This window comes from Varroa destructor, unplaced genomic scaffold (genome assembly GCF_002443255.2).
Source record: "Varroa destructor unplaced genomic scaffold, Vdes_3.0 BEIS01000006.1, whole genome shotgun sequence".
NCBI lineage: Eukaryota > Metazoa > Arthropoda > Arachnida > Mesostigmata > Varroidae > Varroa > Varroa destructor.
The window spans coordinates 23,686,925-23,711,441 of NW_019211459.1; the positions used below are offsets into that span (position 1 = coordinate 23,686,925).

Below are 24,517 nucleotides of genomic sequence, written 5' to 3' on the forward strand. Positions count from 1 at the left end.
TAGAGAGAGAGAGAGAGAGAGAGAGAGAGAGAGAGAGGTGTATATATACGGCTATTCATATTATCATTATTATTCAGCATCTTTCATGTATTTTTATTGTGAACTATGTCAAGTTCCTATGTAATTAAGTATAAGATGTACTATACATACACAAACTGGTACGTTTTGCGATAGCTCGATCAGAAGCAGTTTCTTTCAGCAGAAACACCAATTTATGACTTCAACGGGGGAGAACAATTCTCGCTACTGACAATCTCAACTTTGGTAGGGCTTCAGGGAATCCTATGCCTTTTTCGGTATAGTATACACTATATAGGAGCATAGAGTAGATCAGTGTACATTAGAAAAGTCAGCTATAATTCATAGACGCCCGCATCACATACGGGTGCCGTTTACGTGCCATAGATTTTTATAAGGTATAGGTTAGTCTCATCAATTGTTACCACTCAAATGATCGATCTATGTAATTATGCAAAAGCGTCACAATCTAGAACCACTGTTTTTCCACAAATGATTTAATTATTATATTAAAATCTGTGTTACTTTTTGAATTTTATTCGATAATAGATGCTAGCGGTAGTATGATAGTGTTGATTTGTTAAAAATGATCGTTTTTAAAATATCATTCTGTGGTCTGGTGTGAACTTTCAGTTATATGCGCAAGTCTAACGGCGTTCATGTCTATGAACCTGTTTCATGCGTACAACGCCTGGTCGTGGCATTACGCCTTTCTTTTTGGAGCCATCCTTTCGGCCACTGATCCAGTTGCAGTCGTAGCCCTTCTCAGGGATATTGGTAAGTAAAAACGACAGTTTATACACTATATGTAGTTGAATAAAACAATCTCCGCTTCTAATCGTTTTAAAAAATCTGCTTTCTATCAGAAATCAAACGTTTACCGGTTGAACTAATTGAAACCTCCTATAATAATAATACACTTGGTGAAATGCATTTAAAATGCTACATGAGAGCGTCTATGACGAGATCCAATTAAATGATTTTCTATGATATTTTTTTTTTCTGAAATCGAAGCCCAAATAGCCTGTCCCGATTCAGCTAGCTGGCTTACTCGAAGGTCGTCTTCAGCCAGCCATATGGCCTCATTGCTATGCCATGCTTGGCAAATATTGACGGAGCTGTTACCCAAAGGTGCGACAGCAGGCACCGCATAAGATAGCTGGTCCAATGGAAGGCTGCTTTTCAGGCTTCTGGTCCAGCCAGAAACTGAATGAATCAATATTCTATTAAAAGCAGAGAGAGACCCTTATCTAAGTGTAATCAAATTGATAGCCTGGTAAAAAGAGATTATGAACGTAACTCACAGAGGATCAATGGAATGACCACCCGTATGACTGACCTTATATAATCCCGTTGTGGCATTTACTTCAGCACGTACATTTACAGGACGTCTTCAGTTCAGTACAGAAGGACGTCAGGATCTTTCTGTAAGTGGACTATGCGAATATGCCTGATGACTACAGGCGAGGTTGTGCTCGTTGTTATGATATGTCCAAGAATAAATAGAGACATATGCGTCATCTCATATATATTTGCGATGAAGTAACGAAATGTTACGTTTTAAAAAAGGACAAAACATAATCATTAATCCATATTTATTTTGATAGATATTTTCTGCTCTTAGGAACATTGATAATCATTATTACTACTCGCTAGAACAATTGTGGACATTTGACAAAGTAGCAGATGGACATAGTTTACGGCTAACTTACCGGAACGACGACTGGATGAAGCAGTTTTGCCTAACCGACTTTTCAGCGGTTGTCCTAAAATACCTCCTATCTCTCTACATCGCACAATGATTTACAGAAACTATTATAATTTAGATTATATTACAATATCCTCAATTTACGGATTGGCTGCCTACAGACATGACCCTACCCACGCACTCCGTAATGTTTTTTAGCCTTATTCCTTTGCTCAGAACCCATGCGATGGATGACTAGATAGTGACTGATGATGGACAATTCTATTCAACAACTCTGTATGCAGTGTTGGAAGAAGTCGATCGTGCTTGATGTTCGTGGAAAATCTGCCATACTGGAACTTTGGTTCGTCCGCACTTATCGCCAATGTCGAGGTCTTCTATTTTCCTATACTCGCGCATTCTTTTTCAATATAATCGTACGCATCGACACGATTGAGATGGCAGTCGAGATCACACCTTGCAATCAGCCTAGCTAGAAGAGATGTCGTACACTAGAAATTAATCCAGATTTCGGTGCTCGAGAATGTTTTGTGGATGGGGATCGCTTCCATCAAACGCATTTCGTTGGTCATCTCAACTATCGAAGCATGACAGCATTTGTAAATGGGTCTTTCGTTAGGGATTGCTATAGCTGGGCTTCTAGCTAATGCTTTTGTTGTGTTAGTAAAGTTGCCGCATTGAATAAGTACAGTCGACCGGCCTAATGCTGAACAGCACGGGATTATGCGGTCTGTTCTAGCGACTGTGTCTCAGTGTCTGACTCGTCAAGGGAAATATTTGTCCGCCAGGAATGGGCAACGTGCACGCAGAGGGCACGCTATGAATGGAAAGAAGTATGTTATTCAAACAGCAACGGGCAATTCATCCCCAGGTAGCTAACTGATTATCAAGCAGCAAATGTAATGGCCAGTGGGATTACATAATGCAGAACTATCTACGGCAGAGGATAAACGCCAGTGACACTCGTACTTGACAAGCTTCATTTGGTTGGGGGAAGGATGGTGGCGTAATAAAATTTAATCGTGTTCTGACGGCCGGAAGCGTTTCGTCTGATCCAGTTATCAAAGGGGTACTGTTTTCGTAAGAGGTAAACTGGAATTAAAGTTCCAAGGCTAATAAGGGGAAGGTCTAAGTCCGTAAGGAATACAAGCTGCGGATTCTTTTGAAGCCGCTTATCAATGAGAATCATAATATTTTAGGGACTAAGCCTCAGATCGACATGGTAGCCCGGTAACACAGACACTGTCTGAGTCACGATGTTTTTGACACGAGAAGCCAGAACAAACGAATGAGATCTTTTAGAACTGACTATTTTTTTATGAATAAAAAAAAAATTAAAAACCCGCTAGCCAGTGTTGTCAGCCGATGTTAACTCTAGCCTGTGGTGAAAAATATCCTTTGTGATAGTATTGAACCTGCTGAAGATGGATGTATCGAGTATGGACGTTCGAACCCAATACAATAGTAACGGAATTTTACGACGCTTAATTGGGTTCATCATTAAAAAAAAAATAGCGCAAGATGGTAATTTGCATTTTGCCCACGAGTGAGTATAGTGACTGTGACCACAGATGCCACTATCGTTCGAAACAGTTGCCCTTGATAGCGTCCAGTGCAAGTTATTAAACAATTCTTAGCATTTATTCGTTTGCGTTACTTTCCTAAAGACAGCCACGGACCAAAAAGTGCCACGCAGATTGAAATCGCTCCATCAAATGTGCAATAGATAAAATGTTAGCTATTAAGGAGTCTGGTCCGTCTGTTCCTTAAACTCTCCGACCTACGACTACTATAGTAAAAGACGGAAATTAGAGAGGAAACGAGGAGGGCTCTTTTTTTTTTTAGTATTAACGTTGTTTACAATACTGAATTAAACTTTCATGTCTTCAAATAGCATCATAACGTGGAGTTCATGATCAAGCGGCGCTGATCTTAACGGGTTATTAATCCTGTCTGTTCGTCTCTGGCAAGCGGCTACTGAGCAACCAGTCGAGAAGTCATTTGTGTGGATGGGCTGCAGTTGCCTTGGGCCCAATCCGAACTTGAATAGTAACAGACCATAGACGCCAATAGAGCGTCACATCACCGGAAAAAAAAACGCCAAACAGTTTCATGATTTTGCATCGACGGCAGCTCAATCACCCTGACGCATTGGTATTAGGCCGCGGTGCTTGCCTGGCGAGGCAAACTTAAATTTGCGCGCCATTTTCTGATGTTTCTCTCCTTTCTTATCGCTGTGACTGCTGCCGGACGAAAAACTACGTAAGTAACGATAACCAATATATATGTAGGTCATCATTAGGTAAAGAGAATACGTGTATCGAGTGGTACAAATAAATAACACGAAATCAGACAGGTTGGAAGATACTAGAAAAGGAAATTTACAATCTAGCATTTAATTACAAGGGAACAATAGTAGCTGCCACTGGGGACGCTACCTTAATGAAGTGTAATAACTATGAAGTGCTTTCAAGAATGTTTGGTTAAGATATACTACATTAAGTGGATATTAAACAGGAAGATTTGTTGTATGAGACATGGAAATTTGATTTATCGATTGAGTAGACTACAGGCACAGAAAGATGGATGTTTGAGTTTAGCTGGCGTCTATGAGAGATGTTAGACTACCTTGATAAGGAGCTGTGGCGTCGAGGTAACCTACATAACGCGGTAAACTATAACTTTTATCGTAAACCGTTTCAGAATCCGGGTATCATCAGACGCTTGTTCTGACGAAGCCATTGTAGCGTATAGCAGACGACGATTAAAGCAGATATTGACTAATGGGGATGATACCGCGGCCACGAGAGAGATGACTTCCGCTTGGTGTGCATTCTCAAAAATACAATGTTGCCATTCAGAATACTTATATGAGATTGCGATAGTTCCCAGCAACTATGTGGCATCATAGAAAACTGGGTCTGGTCCAATAGGAATAATTTCAAACGCTATGGTCTGTTTGGTTCAATGGCATAATTTTCTCGGTTTAAAAAAAAATTCCCAGTTGTTACTTGGACGAATTATTCGCTTCGAAAAAAGCTATCGGTAATTGAGCGTTTGTCTCGTGCGAAAAAACTCGTCACTTGTTCATACATGTGATGATTCATGCTATACATGCCTCGGCAATAATCGAAGGGGCCGTCTGAGTCATTCTCTGAAAGTTATTCTAATCATTCCTGATCGCAAGCAATTGTGTTAATAAGTTAGACGAACTATGTACACGTTCAACTGAAGGCATCTTCCTAAACCTCTTCATCGGACACTTGCCCAAATAGTTCGCTAAGAATGAGTCCTGCCATTATCACGACAACGTTAGCGGAGACGCAATCACGGACTGGCCGATCACGAATCGCTTGCCTAATACCTCTGGCAAAAATTCAACTAGTTGCTCGCAAACGACGGAGGAGCTTTTGCTGTTAACATGCGCGCATCGCGGGCTACTGGTTCGCTCGCTGTGGATACTTCGTATGTAGATAAGAAGATTATCTTAAATTCTTATATATATGCCTGTTCCAGAAGCTAACGTATTCCAAAAACCCAAAAGGCGCCACTATTGCAAGTACTGCCGAGGTGACGCGTCGTAAATGTAACACTTGAGATGTAGTACAAGCTACGAATATGCCTGCTAACAATATCTACAGAGGATTCTGCGATTGCTTCTGAATGATCACTGTTTTTTTTGCAACCAGACTCCCTTGCCAGCCATCCCCCGCCAGTTTCTGGTGAGATATCTTCTACAACAGACGCCGCTTACTGGCCTCTTCTATAGATTGCTATAACATTAAGAAACACGTAGATCTACAGCGAACAGCTCTGCAATAACAAAGCAACAATGACTACGGCTACAACAAGAAGATTAACAGCAACACCCATTGTTAGCATAAACAGTTCTTCCGATTCTCACACTAAAAGCGTGTATGGTCGATAGATAGTGGCGAGCGTCGGGCCGTTTGAATCTAAACTTCCGCCCACGAACTAAATAGTCTTCTCTAATTTTATTATTATAATTGCATGCACCGTTATTGGCGTTCCTGAGCCAACAACACGTTAAGCTTACAAGCCAGTTCAGCCAAGCTCTATTTGAATTCTTTAACCAAATGTATTTGATTACCAAATTAATACAACGAGTCTTCTCAGATGAGTAACTTTGTCTTCCTCAAGCGCACTTTACATCAACCGGATAAAAGTTGTATTGCCGTATTGCTTCCAACTATCCGACCAATACGTGAACATCGCAGGTTCGTGCGCAGATCTGATTTTGTGAACGCTATGCCCCAGCTAGAGGTCTGGGTTGGCTGGAGACGAAAACGTCGACCCAGCTCAAGCCAAGGCCATTCTAGCATTGGACATCTTTCACAGCGGCCAGATCCAGTGGAAGACTAGGCCAGACTGTAAATAAAGTAGAACGTTCGACGGGAACTACCAGACTGTATAAGGGTAAGCAGTCCTGCAACGATAACACCGACCCACTCATACATACATAGACACACCGACATAAAGAGGCAAAACGAACGAGTCGCCGTTTTCGATGTGGCTATACATGAGCATTAAATAAGCTGCCCCGCAGACTGCTTGGCTAACGATGGTGCTACTCGTGAAGACTAGCCATCATCAAAGGTCGTCTGCTAGACAGTCTTTGCGCCTGCTATCTAGATCGTTTTGGTCAGTCGGTCGATTGCGTTGCTCGCCAATCGACAAGTTTAATAGACCGAATTCCAAAATGCCCCTCTGTGATTACGCGTTACTAAGACTACTGAAAGAAGCAAAAAAACAAGCAAAAAACAAAAGAGCCAAAGATAAAAGCGTGGGCAACACTTGAATGATATCAGAAAAGCTTTTGCAGTCTCTGTCGATAGAGTGTGCCCATATACGATGTCTGTTTTGATAGGCGTATATTGTACTTATTGAGTATGGATGACTTTTCATGGTAACGAGGACAACCTACATTAGGAGTTAGTGTTAACACGTGTCAAATAGAAGAGTCCTAATAATTCTTCGTTTTGACGAAAGCATTTTGGTCGCCAAACGACCTTAAACCAAGTCCCTGAAACACGGTATTCAGGACACTGTCTAGCCTGGCTGATCCCCATACCACTGAGTTCCTACTGTCTGTATTAATATAATGTTATTATGCATTATTGTCTATTACGTCAATTATATATAGCAAATAAATAATTATCATAATATTAACAAATAGGACTTTTACCTATCGCACTCACGTGTTATGGTCATTATTTTTGCTATACAGGATTCCACATGCAGTGGGTATTGTGTAGTGCGACTATTATTCGAAGTACTTCATTGCTGGCCTTCAGATTTGTGTAGTATTTAATTTTTGCTGGCACACAAACTGTTACTTCCACACATATTTGTACTACAAATGTTATCATAATAATAATAATCGTGTGTAGTAAAATTGTAGCATTTCTACAAAGACACTTTATTATGTCTGAAAAGCAGACTTGTCCTGTTCACTCAGTCTTAACTGATTCCCGACTGAATCCCGACCGTTGCTGACCTACATCGAGATCAAAAAGGCCACATTAGTCAACAAATTGAACCTGCTGTGAGCAAACTAGAAGCGTAGTCGGACGAATAAGTGGACTGTACCACTTTTGATTCGATTCCGGATTCAGGCCGTTATACCGGCAGAACAGAGAAGGGACCAGCAGAAGGGTTACTAACGTCCTGATTCAGATCTGGGCACTAGCACGTTGTTTTCTCTCCCTATATCTCGTTCTTGCTGCTATCTTCCGATACCTAGCTATGATCGACCCCGATGGCGCTCGAGGATGTTTCAGACATTAATAATATAATTTTCGCTTAAAATAGCGTTATTTTTTTCACATAACGTTTTCGCATGGAAAACTCAGGAGGGTAGGGGGAAAGGGGAAAAAGCAGTACTGACGGCGATGCTCCTCACGTATGCACCGTCTGCGTGATTTGTCTGTGTTCGCGTTTGTAATAGGGGTGTCTACTATTTCTGTCCACTTTTTTGGTAGTTGTCCCTGGCAGTGGAAACTATGCCAGATATGACATGTCGGGCTGGACGTTTACTTGATCTACATTAGCATATATGAATTTCAGAAGTATCACCGCATTCAACCACGACTGCCGCTCTAGCCACGTCCGAAGTATCGATACCATTTCTTGGTTACATTTAGATAGACGAATTCACATCTAGAAGTACTCATCAGCAGACCCCAAAAGAAACCACAAAGGCAATGGAACGAGCGAGAAACAGTCTCGGCAACTGAAAGGGTATCGGTTCTGGGATGTGTGCAGCATTCATACCCGTCTCAGGTGAACGACATCGATGATGAGCATCGTCATAATGGACACGCTCTAGCTATTAAATTGGCTGTCCTAATAGCGTATTTCACTGTCTGATTTTACGTTATCGAATAACCTAGTGCAGCATCTATGGATGTCGGGATGGGATGCGATACTGAAAACCTTTCATGTTTGTCACGTGAGTGAAGACGATGCAGTAGGTGGGATTGGAACAGCTCAAATTCAATTACTGCTAGTGGGAAATGGGCGCGTAGGCGTGGGGCAATGGATGACGGGGCAGGAATGGCAAAGCAAAAAGATTAATGGGTAAACCGCGAGTGGATGAGTTATTGAGCCTCGTTTGTGCTAGCCTAGCTTAGCTAGTGAAGCTAGCTAAGCTTCACTTGCTCTCTTGAGAATACAAGAGATATTGGGTGGTATGCAGCATTAGCAAAATTACAAGATGATCACAGAAAATAATTTTTATTTTGAGCACTTTGCAAGCGATAGGTCAACAGGAGGTACTTTCGATGACTCTAAAGTATCTTTCTGCTAATTAGTGGGACCACTTCTATTTCGACGATTTAGGACGACCGAGCCTGCCCTAAATATAACACTCAACATAAAGTAACATTGAGTTTATGACTCCGAAACGATAAACTGTTCAAGCTAGCCAGTTAACCAGGATAACTAATAAAAAAACTCTTTTTTCTATAATTGATTCTCAGTGGTTCCTTTTACGCGTCTGCTACGGGCTTCGGTATCGTTAATTTGTGTTACTTTGTAAAAGCTTGAAGCTCTATACGGGCAATTTGGAAAAGGCAATTCATTGCTATGTAAATAACTTCCGTTATTTCTTCACGAAAATTGTGTTTTATTGGCAGGATATGAAGCATCAACGCCCTATTCGCTTTCAACCTGAGGCTTGGCCGCTTAAGCCACTGCGTCCGTTTCTATATTCACCGCTCTTCCTACTGTTTGAAAATTTATTGTCCACGCCCAGATTCAAATCTAGATCATCTCTATGTCAATCCGCTTAGTAAGCAAACCACTTCACTGTTGCGACAAATCTATTGAGATAATTTCAATACATATAGTAATCACTGTCCCTTGACTGGTTTACGTAACTCCTACGTTCCATACTCGGATCATTAAAAACGACCATGACACCCGGTTCTTCGCCTTGGCAACACCACGTTATGGTAGGCATTTTGGTGGAACTTGAAAGTTCGGAAACTTCTCAACAAGCAGTGGCGTTGATTACATCTTCGGTGGAAAAATCTTTGCACTCTTCAATTATCAAGCAATTGTCTCTGAAGGAAATGTACACCTACTCCGGCGTATTATATACAGGACATACAGCTCGTCCAATGAATAAGAATACAAGCGGGCATTGATGCGCAACCATCATATCACGCTGCCTATACGCTGCTCGATGCAATAGTTCCTACGCTGACTCACAGTTTTGATTAAAAGATACCATAATTCGACTAAAGTTGTCTCCATAATTCCTTACTAGTCTTAGACACGTTTGGAAGTTATCCGATAAATCAATTTCGCGTAGGGCAAACGGGTGACAACTCTCAATAAGGTTCCAACTAGGACTGTGTCTTCATGACTAGTTGGACAGAAGGATATCAATTTTTCAATAAAAAGGCCTTCTACGCATTCGGCGTACCAGCTTTCCTTTAGGTTATATGTGTGCGTATATATTAGCAAATATTTGAGGCAGGATCGGTCAATATCATTTAAAGCAACCTGATTGTTTATGCTGAAGATCGAAACTATCTTCCGCCCAGCGTATCTTTAGTAGATTTTTACCTAGAAGAACATATTTCTTCTCAGTAACTTAAATTTCATAAAAACAAGACAAATATTACGCAGTGCGTCATATTCACTTGAAGACTAGCTTTTATGTTCCCGCTTACATCGCCATATTGACACCATTAACCCCATATAGTCAGTCTTCCTCCAACTCCTTACATTTTTCAATCAACTCGTTCCACTGACGCATTTTCAAATATCACGCCGTATTGTCTCTAGCGGCAGTGACAGTCACTTCACGGTTTTCTCTGTCAGACAAAAACGCTATTTTTTACGTCTACGAACGTTAATATGTATCGCGTAAATGGGGCGAAGATTCTTCTTTTATTGTCGCAATGACACTCGTCGCCATTGGCTCGCTAATAGTGTGCGACAGGCGACACTGCCCTGCATTGAGGCACAGTTATTATTTGTTTATCACTTTCTTTGAACTGGCTGCTTCTTCAGCCCTATTTGCCGCCGTTGCACGGTCCACCATCACCGTTACTGCCGCATCCCCCATGTCGAAACGAGGAAACAATCGTTTAGGGAAGAAGTATCTGGCCACAGGCTTTGTCGCGCCTTCTACCATCAGCCGTATGCAGCACAACAAATAACGTTTCACCGAAGAGCCGGTCATAGTGGTAGCCTGTGATCCACTTTTGTTTTGTGACCTGTTGTTACTATGCAAAAACCGGCAAAGAAACTTTGCAGGCCTGCACTGTTTTCGAACCCAACTCGCTATTGCTGCTGACTCCATATGGGTGTCGTTGCGCGCTAGCGTTCGAAGTTATTCTGAGAATCGGAGAAGGAAAGAGGGATAAGTGAATGACGGACGCCGCTCGTTGGTGCTAACAGAACTACCAAAGGTACTGAAAGCCCCTACTTTCGACAGTCCTGGACCCCAGTTGAAACACAATCTAATATATACTCGAATGTGCACCAATTATTTGTTTGTAATACTATTTGCGAGCGTGACGCTGGCTTTTTTCACTCGGAAAAAGACTTGTGTTAGTAAAATAAACAATCAATCCTATATCGTATATGTAATTGACGTGAATCTCGCTAGAAGTGAAAAGGTGTGAAGTTCTACAGATTTTTCAATATGTATGTAACTTGAAAATAGGAAATCTATCACAGGTGAGATTTTGATCTGTGAACGATGTTAACGGCTTACACCTGGCGGAGTACCTGAACACGCTTATTTAACATGTAAAGCCATAGAGGCCTTACGAGAATCGAATCTTGAGACTGCTCTAAGACTCATTATCCACATTTCTGGATAACTAAGGACCTCTATACAATTTCATCTAGTGAGCCACGGAAACAGACATAATAGAAAAAAAAAAATTAGTGCCTGCGTTCAACGCGGGGGAAAGCCAAATTCATAGCTTAACAAATTAACTCAATTCACCTTTTCTGCTCACGATTAACAGAAGAAAAAAGTAGCAAGCTTTTTATAGCCACAACTATAAGCCAAACATAAATCAAATTGGACGCATTCTCATCAGGGTTCATGTGTTTTCTGCTGTTACTCTGCCATAAAACCGATTTTAGCATAGTTCATCGCGCTGCAATATCTTGCCAACCGTTTTTTCTTAATAATGTAGCGGTACGGAAGCTTTACATGAAAGAGTGTGCCGCTGGAAAGATCATAGGTATAGCTTGCGTAGCTAAGCTTTAGACGCGAATGACCACATAACCGTTACTAAAATTTTAGTATAGCCAGCTGTGCCTACTCTTCAGTTTTCTGTCATAATAAAGCAGGCATTGAATAACTCTTTTTTTTTTTTTGATTGATTGCCACCTATTATTATTCTTGTTATATGTTATATGATTAGTGATGTAAGCGCGATCTTTAATCATCAAATGCGCAAAGACGCGCACTTGCAGTGAGCGACGCCTTTCTGAGTGAATACCGTTAACCCACATTCGTGACATTTGTAACAGCTGCCGAAAATAGGTGCAAATATTCTTGCGGGAAAACACGTCATCATATACTGTTTCGATAAAGCAACTACCATATCTTCGAAGATTTTCACTGAATACACAGTGACAGAAGGCAGATATTGAACAAAGTATCAGCACTCGCAAAGCCTTCACAATAACGGTCTACCGCCCAACCCGAGTCTGTTTTAGCAGAGCGCGCACAGCCCATCATACGGTTTGACAAATATTTCATAACACGTTCGACACTATTCAAAGTGTCGTGTCAGAAAACTGCCAACTGTGCATCTTTCTTAACCAGCTTAATGTTAACTATAAGATGAAGACTGTTATGCAACGGCGGCCGGCGAATAATTTCGAAAAACTGTGCTGATCTACATTGGCTGATTGATGATGATCGTTACTCTCAGATTCCGTTTTCTACGCAATATTGACAACTTTGAACGCCTACCTTTAGCTTGACTAATAGATTTGCTGAAAGCTTTCAGTGAAACTTCAGTACGATGACGCAAGCGCTGTCTGCGTACAAAAATGCGAGGGAAAACTTTCGATAGATGAATTGATGATGATTTGCTTTGCTGTGTAGTCATTCGTACAGCCGTTTGTGCGTTTTTTTCCTTTAGGGACGTTTATTCCTACAGGGATTCGACAATCATATGCTCTAGTTTGTCGAGCTTTCTCGGTCTTTGGAGGACAACAGCGTTGCCGGAAAGCCGCGGCCAAGTGGACGAACGCTTATCGACCATTTTTAATATATGCGCCATGCTTTTACAGTGTCGGATGGACCCAAAATACACAAACGTTCATAAACATTTACGACAACTCAAATTTATTATATATATATATATATATATATATATATATATAGACTGTGCGAGGCATATGCTTTACCTGACGCGTTCGTTATCATAATAGTCGCAGCAAAATATCGAACCGTTCACCGGCGTCGTCTATATGAAACTTGCAAAACATCAACAGAGAGAGCGTTCTGACACGATTTGCGTACAATAGACATAGACAACACAGATAGATGGCTCCACGGCGACCAATCAATGGCGTCACCGCGGTAAGACGATAAACCCCGTGCTTTAGCAATTGTGTGTCCGTATATGTGAGCCCATGTCTAGCAAATTTTTCACGGCGATGAAAAATTAGGGGAGGCACGTATCCGTGTCCGACCATTTTTTATTATTTTACACAATACGGGGGGATCTTGAGTATTTCTAAGAAGACATAGTGGAGTAGAGATTGCGACATGATTGCCACCCACAACAGCGATCTGCTCTAAACTGCTTTTTTTCGAGGTCTTCATCTAACACAGTTACGGAATTGTGGCACACATGGAGTATGACAGAATGTCTATGCCAAACAACCTTAATTGCCCACCAAAAAGATTGTGGTTGAGCGATGCGTGAGAACTCATAGAGCCGCTGAGGGAGGACTGGCGCTACCGTACCCCCAGCGGGGCAATCTCACACTGGCTCATGCACGTGGCGCGCGTAAAGTAAGCGAACCTTGTATGTCTCCAGGCTACTGATTAAAGGGTACAAAGGTATGATAAACTTTCAGCCGCGAGCGCTTGCAGTAAGCACGGACAATGAGACGACAATAGGACGTTCACGTCAGAAATTCGTTAGAATGGCCATAATGTCAATTCGCTAACTGGTTTGTTTGATGTTCGGTGAATGGAAACAATTGTTCAGGGCAGAAGTAAAACAGCTAGCCGGTTACCTTTCCTGTATGCTGCAAAATATTTGAAGTTAGTCATTATTACGGTGTGATATAATTCCGGAATGACACAAAGAATGAAACGTTATTTTTCGGTAAGTATTAAATAGAGGATTTGAACATGTTCAAGATGTTGATTTAACCGCAATGCGTATAATACGAAGATGCATGTAGAACAATAATCGGTAACTGGAGCTAAGGATTTTTCTAAATTCAACCGGCCTCTTAGCACTCACCTCCGACTGTACATACATACGGAGGCCCTCTATGTTCCTCCTAAAATCCTGAAGAAATTGGAATGGAACCATATGTATTATATGTCGTACGACGCTTTTGTTATAGCCTATCTTTGTGTACTCGTTTCATGCGGTCTCAGAATGCGTCCCAACAATCTAATTTTAAACAGCAGGATTGTGTAAATGTTACGCAGTATTGAATATTTCCTGAAGTTGGTATTTTGTTTTCCTGTTTTCAGGCACTTCGAAAGTTCTCACCACAATCATCGACGGCGAAGCGCTGCTTAATGATGGCTCGGCAATCGTCATCTATGAAGTCCTTCTTGCGATGCTCATACCAGGAAATGAAATGAACGGTTCGTACAATGGGACTGTTACACATTAGTGGCTCATTTTATACTCCCACTTCGATTAGAATCTTGATAATGCGAGCTAAAAGAGTAACTTCTATGCATTAAATTTAATTTCAACGATTGTGGTTGATTTCGCATCAGCACGCAGGCAAGCCCGCTTTCGCAGCGTGTCCTACCCCTTGCTATAACGTCCTTCTCTATCATCTCGTGGTACGGTGGCCTACTTAAAGCCATTAGCTGACACAAGATGGCTCGGGCAAAGCAAGTCAATACCTAAAACGGAGTAAGAAGTTTATTATCTCAATTATACTTGTACAAGGTTTGAACCTCAAACCGTATTCACTGGACGACCTAAAAGAATAAAAATCCCGGGTTGTTTTTGAAACAGAAAATTTTTGCATTATTTTCACCTGACCTTTTCATTATTGTAATAATCGACTCTGCATTTTTTATTTAATTTTTTCCTAGAGTTTCTAAAAAGACTCTGATATGCGAGAGTTCGTATCATAGATATTGAACGTAGATTCGTAACGTGCATAAAAAGTGAATGATTCTTCTGCATGTTGCTTTTTGTTACAAAAGAAGTGTCCTATTTGTACCGATTTATGCTTGTCACAAACAAATTGGGTTTACCGCCACTCATCTCATTCGTAGTTGCGTCACGTGTGGGCCTGGTAGCGTATCTAAATGGAGAATGAGGTCTCTTTGCGGCGATTCAACATTATTTCTGAAGGAAAACTGCTCCAGCAGACTAAGACATCTTTGCCTACGTATATAAGGGGCTATACAAGAGTCAAAGCGAACATAGACAATTGTTCAAAGCGAAAAGGGCCATACAATTGTCTTGACACATTAGAAAATACATTCGTCAATGTTTGTGATAAAATTATATTACGTGTATAGAGGCGCCGCTTGGATTTAGAATGTCGTTGGTCGCAATAAAATTGGCAGTAAAAACGGAAATTGCGTCGGTAACATACGTGCACATCGGCCAACTGCAGTCACGGTTAACTTTTCGATTATGTAACTTCTACTTTTTTCTTTTTTTTTTTTTTTTTTTTGAAATTCGACAGCGATCGGCTGCAAGCCTTTTCCTTCTCTCGCTAGTCTTTTTTTTTGAATAACTTTTCTTCGTAGTGAGTAAGCACGATGTTGGACGATAGGGTTTCAGTCGCTGTCAATTATCCTACTCGTTTACCTGCTCGTTCAAGCGAAACTAGCGTGGGCAAATCTGATCCAATCTGAAATATTCTTTATCCGTAGACTTTCTAATTATACATTCTCAATGTAGCTGTTGAATAAGTTAGTCGAAGTCACGATACAACAAAATCGCTACATATAATTATATGATAGTTAGATGTAAGTGTAGAATTTGAGAACAGTCTGCATAGAATCATGGATAGATTTTTCATGTTCACTCAGAAAAACGCTGGCGTACGTATCGGGCAACAATATTATATGCTTGAAATTTCTATATCGAATACTACAAATTACTATCCGCTATTAACGTAGAGCTCTGGTCTCAGTAACACCTCTTCCTACTGAAAAGACCCGTAAATCGTTCCCGGAATTTGAAAATTTAGTTAGAGGAAAAATGTCCAAAAAGCCGTTTTTAGTTCACCTAGGTCTTCGATGGGAAAGGTAACAGCTGTCGTAGAAGCGAGAGTAGCAGCTGCCAATCGGGCGCTTCAAATAATCTATAACGATTAATCATTTTAAGTGGCTTGGCACTTTTTTTGGCCTTTGCATTTTTGGGCATCGATGCCTGCTATAAAGTTAAGCTTGAATTTTGTTAGATTTTTTTTTTTTGCTATGTAGCGTATTTGAGCGTCATTTTACCGGTCCTTAACTCATCCGTATCGCTTGAGGCAGACTTAGTATTGCAAAGAAGTTTGCGGATTGAAATGAAGACAACTGGCTCCTAATGGTAACAATTGCTTAGTCGTTTAGGCGAGAAGCGAAGCCGTAATCGAGTGAATCGTGATGATATTAAACAAACATAATTGTCACTAATTGCACCGTTAAAACATGCAAAGTACTTTTTTGCTATCTCATTTTGTTTTTAAAAACAGTCTCAGGAATGATACATAAGAAAATGTTTGCTTTTCAGCCCGTACTCTTTTGCTAACCTCTGCGTCAGTACTATGTTCAGTTATCGTTGTAGTTAAAGCGCTTTATAACTTGTTATCCACCGTGTCTGGTCATCTCCCACAATTGGAGTTTGCGGTTCGTCGAAGACGTCGCCGTTTGTGGGTCAAAAAGAAGCCCAATGAATCAGTTCAGAATCGCTGCCCAAAGGCAGTTCGTCTCGGTCTAGCACAGGTTCAGTCTATGTCAGTCCTTCGCTTCCTAAATAGTTACCGCATTCAAACGCATTTGAGAGCACGTCCTACTGGATGCTTCTGTCGATCGCCTTAGTTACTTCTATCAAAGCCAATCGTCCTACTTTTTCGCGCCTATAATTTTGTGTGATCTATGTATCCGTGCCGTCACATAATTATACCTATTATAACTTGTTCTCGAAGCTGTCACTGTTTGAAGCCTGTGTAAAACTTAAATGCCCACGTTGTAACGTATGCAGCTGCTGCTGCTGCTGGTGTCTGCCGACCGCTCGTTGCTATTATTGGCGCCGCTACTATATATGTGTGTGTATATATATATATATAATTCGAATGGATGAACGGGACGAAAAGGAAAAACAAACCAGTGCCATAACGAGCGTCGTCGGTGTATTCGAAAGTCGCTGTTGTGACCATGTACTACCACTCGAAATGTCATTGGCAGTACAGTTGTTAATAACGTTATTGTTCGAACGGCTCTTTTAGTGTGGATCGCATTGGCTCCGTGTGGGTTCGACCTTTTTACATGCGGCCAATCTTTTCCTTTCTCCTTCTGCTGTTACTGCAAACGCGACGGTGGCTGCATTTTTGCTGCTTTTGTTATTTGAGGCCTGTTATTGCAACGCACGAAGTTTTTGAGGTGTTATTAGAAGTCACTTGTTCGATCACATACCCCTCAACGCCCCGATTTCAGCGCGAGCGTCGTTACCACGACCAGTTTTGTTGGACATCTTGACCAATTCGTCCGTCCGTCAGCCGATTCCCTGATCCAATTCGATACATGCTAACATTGCTAATGATTAAAACTATTGTGCTTATGGGCATTGGCAACGTCGGAAAGCTTTACGGGATACACTTATTCCTGTCACGTGTCCTTTTATATTTGTGAGCCTAGAACGAATAATTGTGTTGAATAGGGGGTGTCTTCTATCGGAGCAGGCACAGCGGTGTCCTTTGATATCGAGCTATAATACACTTCTGTGTTTTGGCATCATCGACCTGGCCAATCCAAGGTATTCCTCAATTATTTTGCTATTCGTAATGCTAATTAATTACACTTAGCTTATTGTCAATGATGTTTACTATTGGTGCTTTTTGCTTTGGTACCGTTTGTTATTATGATGACCATTTGACGCTGAACGGTATAGGGGAAGCGGGCGTAGATACACACAAAACTATGCAGAGCGATCCGTTGTGTTTGTCGGCCAAACGCTTTATGTGGTCGTTTTCGATAGACTATGGTTTTCTCGGTAGGTCACATAGGCTAACGCAAATCGATTGATGCCAACTGATGTAGAGATAAAAATTAAATAATAAGTTATGTACATTGTCGATACACAGGGTGCGCTATGTTTGGGGCTCGACGAAGAGCGCGATTGGTACGCGTATTTCTATGTAAGCCACGCATTGCGCCACGCACAATTGATAGTACATAGCGGCCTATACAGATCGAAATTTTACCGTCACGTTTATGTCCAGTTGGTATTTCATAGCTATTAAAAAAACACAATAATAAAAGTGCAAACAAATAAATTATTTATTGTCGAAAATTATAATAAGACACAGTTTTTGCTAGCTGAGCCCGTATCGCAGCGCACGGGTACACCGTAGAGGAACGAATGCCATGATTTGTACGTGGTTTTTTTTTGTTTTTGTATATTGTTCTGCTTCTGTTTTCTGACTACTGCTGTTATTATTATTATTATTATTAGAAGGTAACATCACGAGCGTGATCCCTTTGTAACGCTTGACTACGAGGCACATGCATTGACGTTCTCTCGTTCTGTTTCTTCGTCTCAGTTTTGATAAGCCCTTCTATAACACTTCGGACCCAGTCTACATACGTTGCTAGTCATGATCAACGCCATTAATCGATTACAGGGATTAATATCTAACTTTGCTACACCTTGAACTTTGTTATAAAGTTGTATTTTTTTTCTCGTATTTACCTCGTCAACACCCAGCGAAATTGATCTTAGCCATCTTTGATTAGATACCTTTTTTAAGGCCTATAGGGTGAAAAAGGGGAAGGCAGAATTGTTGACCGAATCAACGAAGGGGCCAATCAAGCCACGGGTCAACAATGTCTGCTGCTCGGTGACTTCTAATGGCATTAGCTACAAACCCAGGGAGGCAAGGTAATTTTGTTGCGTAAACATAACATTATTAAGAGTATTCATAATTCATAGCGAGGCCGAATCGTTACCTAACAGTGATTTTCTGTTTCCCTTAACCTAACGTTGGAACGCTTCAGGCTTATGCGGCGTGGGCCTGAGTTTCGAAACCGGGCCTGAAACTGTCTTTCTTTTTCATGTTTCTCGATTAACCGCTTGCTGTTGGTGTTGTTTCGTGATCTTTCTGATCGCCATATGTAACTTAATCTACTGGATATCATGAGTTATTCTGTTAACTTGTGGCAATATTTCTCAGCAACTTAACTACAGTATTCTAGTTGATTTGTGTATCTACTTCGATTATTTACTTATCCTGATTCAAATATTTATTACAGGACGCTGGCCGTCCTATCGCTCCGAGACAGGCGTCCTATGATCATTGTATCAAATATTCGATGATATGATACGTGTTATGCTGTTGATTGTGCAATCGCTTACGGTTTTGCTATCCCGAAATAGATATGTCACGTAAATTGTAAACCGGTCGGGAAGTTGAGCGGGTAATCGATGTGAACATACTACAAATATCAGCCGACAAGCGCCGATCGGTCTTTGAAGCAACCTACCTCAACACAACATTTGAGTCCGTGGCAAAAAGTGCGAAATACCGATTTTTTTAGAAACCTCATTTTGGGCTGAAAACACCAAGCTATTTTTCCATTTGTGGCTGCTGGGAAAAATGCTCAGAAAGATAATTTTACTTCCGTTTGTATCGTAGGATAAGTTATATATATATATATATATATATATACGACATCCCTATTCACTTAAAAAAAATCATACCTTTCATGTTTGCTTTTTAAGCTAGCCTTGCACACAAAAATCTGTTTATAAAACCGTTGGCCCTTATCCCTGCACGTACCTCTTTGTTACGACATAAGGTGAGGCACTATATATATCTAAATATAAATGCACGCTTCAACTTGAACTTTATACAAAAAAAGAAGTTGTCGATCATTCCTTTATCTCTCAATCAAATAATATATAAAAAAAAAATATTAAAAAAGTCGTGCAACCAATTTTCAAGATATTTTTGGCTCCGCTGTACTGTGACGGATTTCAATTGCCATAGACCAAAAAAAACTAGTAAATTGTCGGCGTGAGGTCTGGAGCTAGGTACAAAAAAAACCTCGTATAACGCTTTTACCGAACGATTTTGCCATGTCTAACTCGCAATTACCGTGGGGAAGCACCTGCTGCTGGTCTTGTCTATTCGATCTGTCCTGTGAAGTAGCTCAATTTAGGCAATGCTTCTAGGCTTTATACAGACAAATGATAGCGGTCTTGTTTTTCTCCCACATCTTTATTGTACAGTATTCCTACATAATTATCATCCCATTAAACGCAACTGATGTTTCTTTGAAGATGTAGGTCTGCTTTAAGTTTGGATCTAAACTTATCTCCTTTAGCTACTTGTTCCTTTCTTTATTCCATAATATAAAAGAAACATTTCCTTCCATCACTCGTAAGAGTCCTGCTTAGAAACCCGTTATGGTGGCTGCGTGTTGTGCGGTGTCGGGTGAAATACTTAGGAACCTCGAAAAGTGATGTCCTGTGCTTTTCACGTATTTTAGGCCCATTTCGGTTTCTAATATCTGGGTAAACTCCATAGGTTGAAGTGCCTGCCTATCGGTACATGGCTGCAATTTATTTTGTCGGCCCGGTCAGGAATCGTCCGCCGGCCGTCTTCCTTTATCAGTCTCGAATAGTCGACCAAAACGAAACCCATGTACCTTTTTGTTTCTAATAAAAACACTTACCTTTGGAGCTTACATTACAACGGATCTGTAGGATGTGTGAAATCATTTTCAAATCATGCATAGAAGTAAATAAACAATATAGACATAGATATATATATATATATATATATATATATATATATATATATATATATATACACACAAAATCCTATTCATTTAGAGGTATAAGACGATATACAAATTCTCTAATGATCGTGTGGCCATACCTTATCCGAATTAGTCGCAGATAAAACTAATTTTTTTTTCTATATATATATATATATATATTCCTGTTTACGGAACGTTCCGTTGGCTAGCCTCTGTTAATATGAGCATTTGAAGTTCCGAAACGAAAAGTAAAAGCTGATCTTTACCATCATCATTATTGTGTAGGATGAAGATGATGCGAGATAAAGACGTGTCGTTGAGCGCTTCTGTCACAGCCAACCATCGATCAAAGATGGCTTGCCTGTTGCCCAACTTATCTATCAATGTTAGTAGGTACCTGGGCAACGGTACGAAACTATGTGAAGCAAATGTGCAAAAGTCGTAATCAATCAGGAAAATGAGGGGCGGAGAGAGAGAGAGAGAGAGAGAGAGAGAGAGAGAGAGAGAGAGAGAGAGAGAGACACAGAGGGAAGCAATCATCAGAAGAGGCAGACGTTGTTTTACTTTCTATGGCTTGTTGCCACAGTTTCGCGCGTGTTTGCGGCCGTCAGCGGCAACAAATATATAACTTCACAATAAAAATCACAACAAAGTTGACGTCGAACAGAAGCTACATTGACCTTTATGCGGTTGCTGACTCCGCTGCTGTTGCTTCAGAACATTTTTTTCGCCTTGGATGCGCAGGTAACTGGGCGGTCACATAAGGCTTAACTTTACCACTTCTATGGTGCTTAGTAAACATACAGTATACATTACTATGGTAGCATTGGCGTTGAGCAAGCTGTGGTCGTTCTATGATCTTCAACACTGCTTCAATGAGTTCTTTGTAAAATACTAATTTGATTTTTGCCTATTAGAAAAAATGATGTAAATTTTGCGTTCTATATAATGGCACGAATATCCCGTATATGTGTATATATCGTACACTAGAAATATATCATGTATATAAAATATTTTTCTAGTTGCATTTTATATAAGGGGAGTAGTAAGACTTCGTGTAAAATGCAAAGGTCTTATCAACTGTTCGCGTTACAACGAGAAACACATTCATAATAATAATAATAACAATTCATCATGTTAACTTTGGTCAGTAACATCGAGCAATAGGGGTTTCTCGACCCTGCAACAATTATAGAAGCAAACAGATCAGCTATCTAGCGCCCTCACGTTGAATGGATAGCGAGCTAATCTTCTACTGTGTTCTTCGCTTACTCTACAGCTATGGCGTAAACATGACGTAGACAGCGCCCAGTGTAACATTTACATCAACACTCGCTTGGCACCGTTATAGCTTATTGACAGATGGACGGACGGACGGACGGAAAGAAGCCCAACGATTTCCAAAGCCAACTGCTGGTCCACTCCGAAGCTTTAGAAGGCGTTATGTGGTACTCGTCGCTGTCAGATTGGATAGATTAGCTACTTTCAGCGCGAGCGTCGTGGCCGCAGCGACCGCTAACGACTATCGCATCCGACAATTCCTGGATGAAACGCTGGGCGCACGGCGGAAACAGTGGTCGAAAAAAGTCACAAAACAGAAACAGATCTGTAATAGCTGGAAACCACTGACCGTAAACAGAAAGGCGTGATTTTTTCGATGTACGAGTAGTATAGCTTTTTTATTGACGCTTGATTGCTTGCGGGTTTATGCAAAGTCAGTCGTCTTCTTCTTGTGTTATTTCGTCCACTTCGTCTGGTAATTGGTAAAGCACATCTGAGCGTCATCAAAATTCTGACCGCAATTTGGGTCTGAACGCATATATATGTATTAGATGTGCAGGTAAAAACCGTTTTTCGTCCCGCGTGAACGATTAGAAAATAAATATGGCGGAAAAACCTTTGCGACCAGTACGATCTGCAAAAAGAAGAGTTGGCGTCATGTGAAATTTACGTAAAGATATCACAACCTATGTAATATACACGAGACGAATATGTACAGACCGTTCAAGCGTTACGTGTAGCAAGTTGTTACTATAAACACGAAAAAAAAAAGCAGCTCTATTTGTTCACGCCGGTTGTGTGGTACGTCCCTCTGGCGGGACTCGAACCAGCGACTTCACACTTGCTTACAAGTAGAGGACGGTCGAGCGCGCATTACTAACAACAACAGGTGCCAGCGTTGTCTGTGTACGTCACGTGAGGAAGGACGCTGTAATTGATAACGTTTGTCCTATTTGTCGTATGTAGCCATAGCGTGCACGTGTCTTGGGTGTGGTTTTTATAGTTCGCTTGTACAGTCCGCAAGCACGATACGTCTCTATGCGTATGCTGTGATTGTAACGGCAAAGCGTAGAGAGGATGAAACAATAATCGCTGCCATAGCGATAGCAACAAAAGCAAACATGAAACTATTCTGAAGCATCACTCGCACTTTTCAGAAAGTGAGAGGTTATGAATCAGAGGAAACAGTTTGGCCACGAGCTCAGTTAGAGCAAGTCGGCCAATTCAGAGTTAGAATTCTTGGAAGACCAAGACAAAATGTAAAAGCGTTATGAGTGCACATGGTGGTTTTGGGAGTTCTTATAGTCGCTTGAAGCAGAAATATGCATCTCATTTTAAAGGCTGGCACAGTTCCGCCTGCAGTAGAGCCTCATTATACCTACGTGTGGCCCATGTCAAACTTGGAACACAGCTCGAGCTTGCACATATATATATATATATATATAAATTTACATAGGATACAAAGCCATCAGAAGGTACGCAGATGCTGCTTTTTGTAACCCCTTATGAACAAACTTTATAGTATCTTCCTTTATATAAACTAACGTGTGCAGAATCCTCTCTAGAAGTCTCTAGCCACTTAGGGTACTCAATCTACTGTAAAAGCCAGTTTTTCGTTACTCCACATACAAAAAGACAATCCTAAATAATAAGAGTTTTTAAATAATAAACTTTTTGCAGAAATAGAAATGTATACATACTTGTTCCGATCAAACGCAGTCCGCTCACTGGTAATCCGCCGAATAGGCATATTGTTCCATTAACGTTATTATTAGCTAATTTTCAGAGCTACCACTGTGACTAATTTTAACTAAGCAATCGTATGTCGTTAAAATGCTTTTATGAAATACCTATATTTTTCTTTTCTAAGTCAATAGGTGTTTTTTTTTTATCATTGTAACAGCTGCAGAGACAAACCAGCGTCATTGCATCGTTTCTTCTATAACGAGCCAGCCAGATCGCAACGTAAAAAGCAAACGGCTCATTAATTAGTATCACATAGGTCAACTAGACTACGCATTAATAAACGATAGAAACATCTGATGGCCTTTGAGTCTGCAAAAAAGGTAGAATTCGCCGCAGGAAAAGATCGTTTTCTAGCGCATTCACGGAGTTCGAACGAAGCTGTGTCCTAACCGATCTTTAAATACATCCTTCAGTCTGTCCTACATACTAAATTGGTCTACATTCTGAAGGAAAGTAAATGTTTATATTCACGCGCACCATATATTTCTGCCTCGTCGATTAAAAAAAAAAGGTAAATTAGATAAATGTATAGCATCGTTGATGCGACGCCACCTGGGTACGATAATTGCGCACCGCCAAACGTCTGTCAAACTAAAAAAGGGCAGTTCTCTATTGGGAACACCAATATCATTCCATTTCATCTGTCCAACGAATAATGATGTCTTACGTGATTCGATCGTCCGATTTTCAGTGGGCTGTTAAGCTGAACGTGCAGCTTTGCTTTGTATGCTTTTACGAATGGTGTAGGGTTTTCGTATATACAATATCTATATATTTGCTGTAAATAACGGTATTGCAATCATTTTTGTCTCCTGTTTATTTATCATCACTCTTCACACGTACTCGTAAGATGACGCATCGGTTTACTGGTTTGCCCCCTAAATCTAGACAAACTTCGGTGTAGGTTCGAAACGGGGTGTAGACAAACACTCAGTCCCTTTTGTGACAGTGAAAGGAAAAGCCAGCCGTCTGGCTCGAAGCTATAAAATATCTCGTTAGTTTTAGGCTATTAAGTTACCAGGCTAGGAAATTAAATTCTTATACTACTTAATAGAAACAGCATA

General features: G+C 40.7%; 1 protein-coding gene across 15 annotated transcripts in view; it reads left to right on the top strand.

Moving 5' to 3' along the window:
* LOC111252343 (sperm-specific sodium:proton exchanger-like) overlaps window positions 1-24,517 on the top strand; it is a 135,561-nt gene that overhangs the window by 83,932 nt on the left and 27,112 nt on the right. For 11 of the 15 annotated variants that reach the window (XR_015330429.1, XM_086993261.1, XM_022810051.2 and 8 more), the window contains 2 exons: window positions 652-795; window positions 13,953-14,069. Coding sequence is in view for 14 of the 15 variants with exons in the window: in XM_086993261.1 (XP_086849387.1) it covers window positions 652-795; window positions 13,953-14,069 (261 nt within the window). In the remaining variant the exon portion in view is untranslated. Of the gene's footprint in view, window positions 1-651; window positions 796-9,931; window positions 10,672-10,730; window positions 10,943-13,452; window positions 13,573-13,952; window positions 14,070-24,517 lie in introns of those variants that run through there. The other 4 variants (XM_086993265.1, XM_086993266.1, XM_022810054.2 and 1 more) reach the window with 4 other exon arrangements.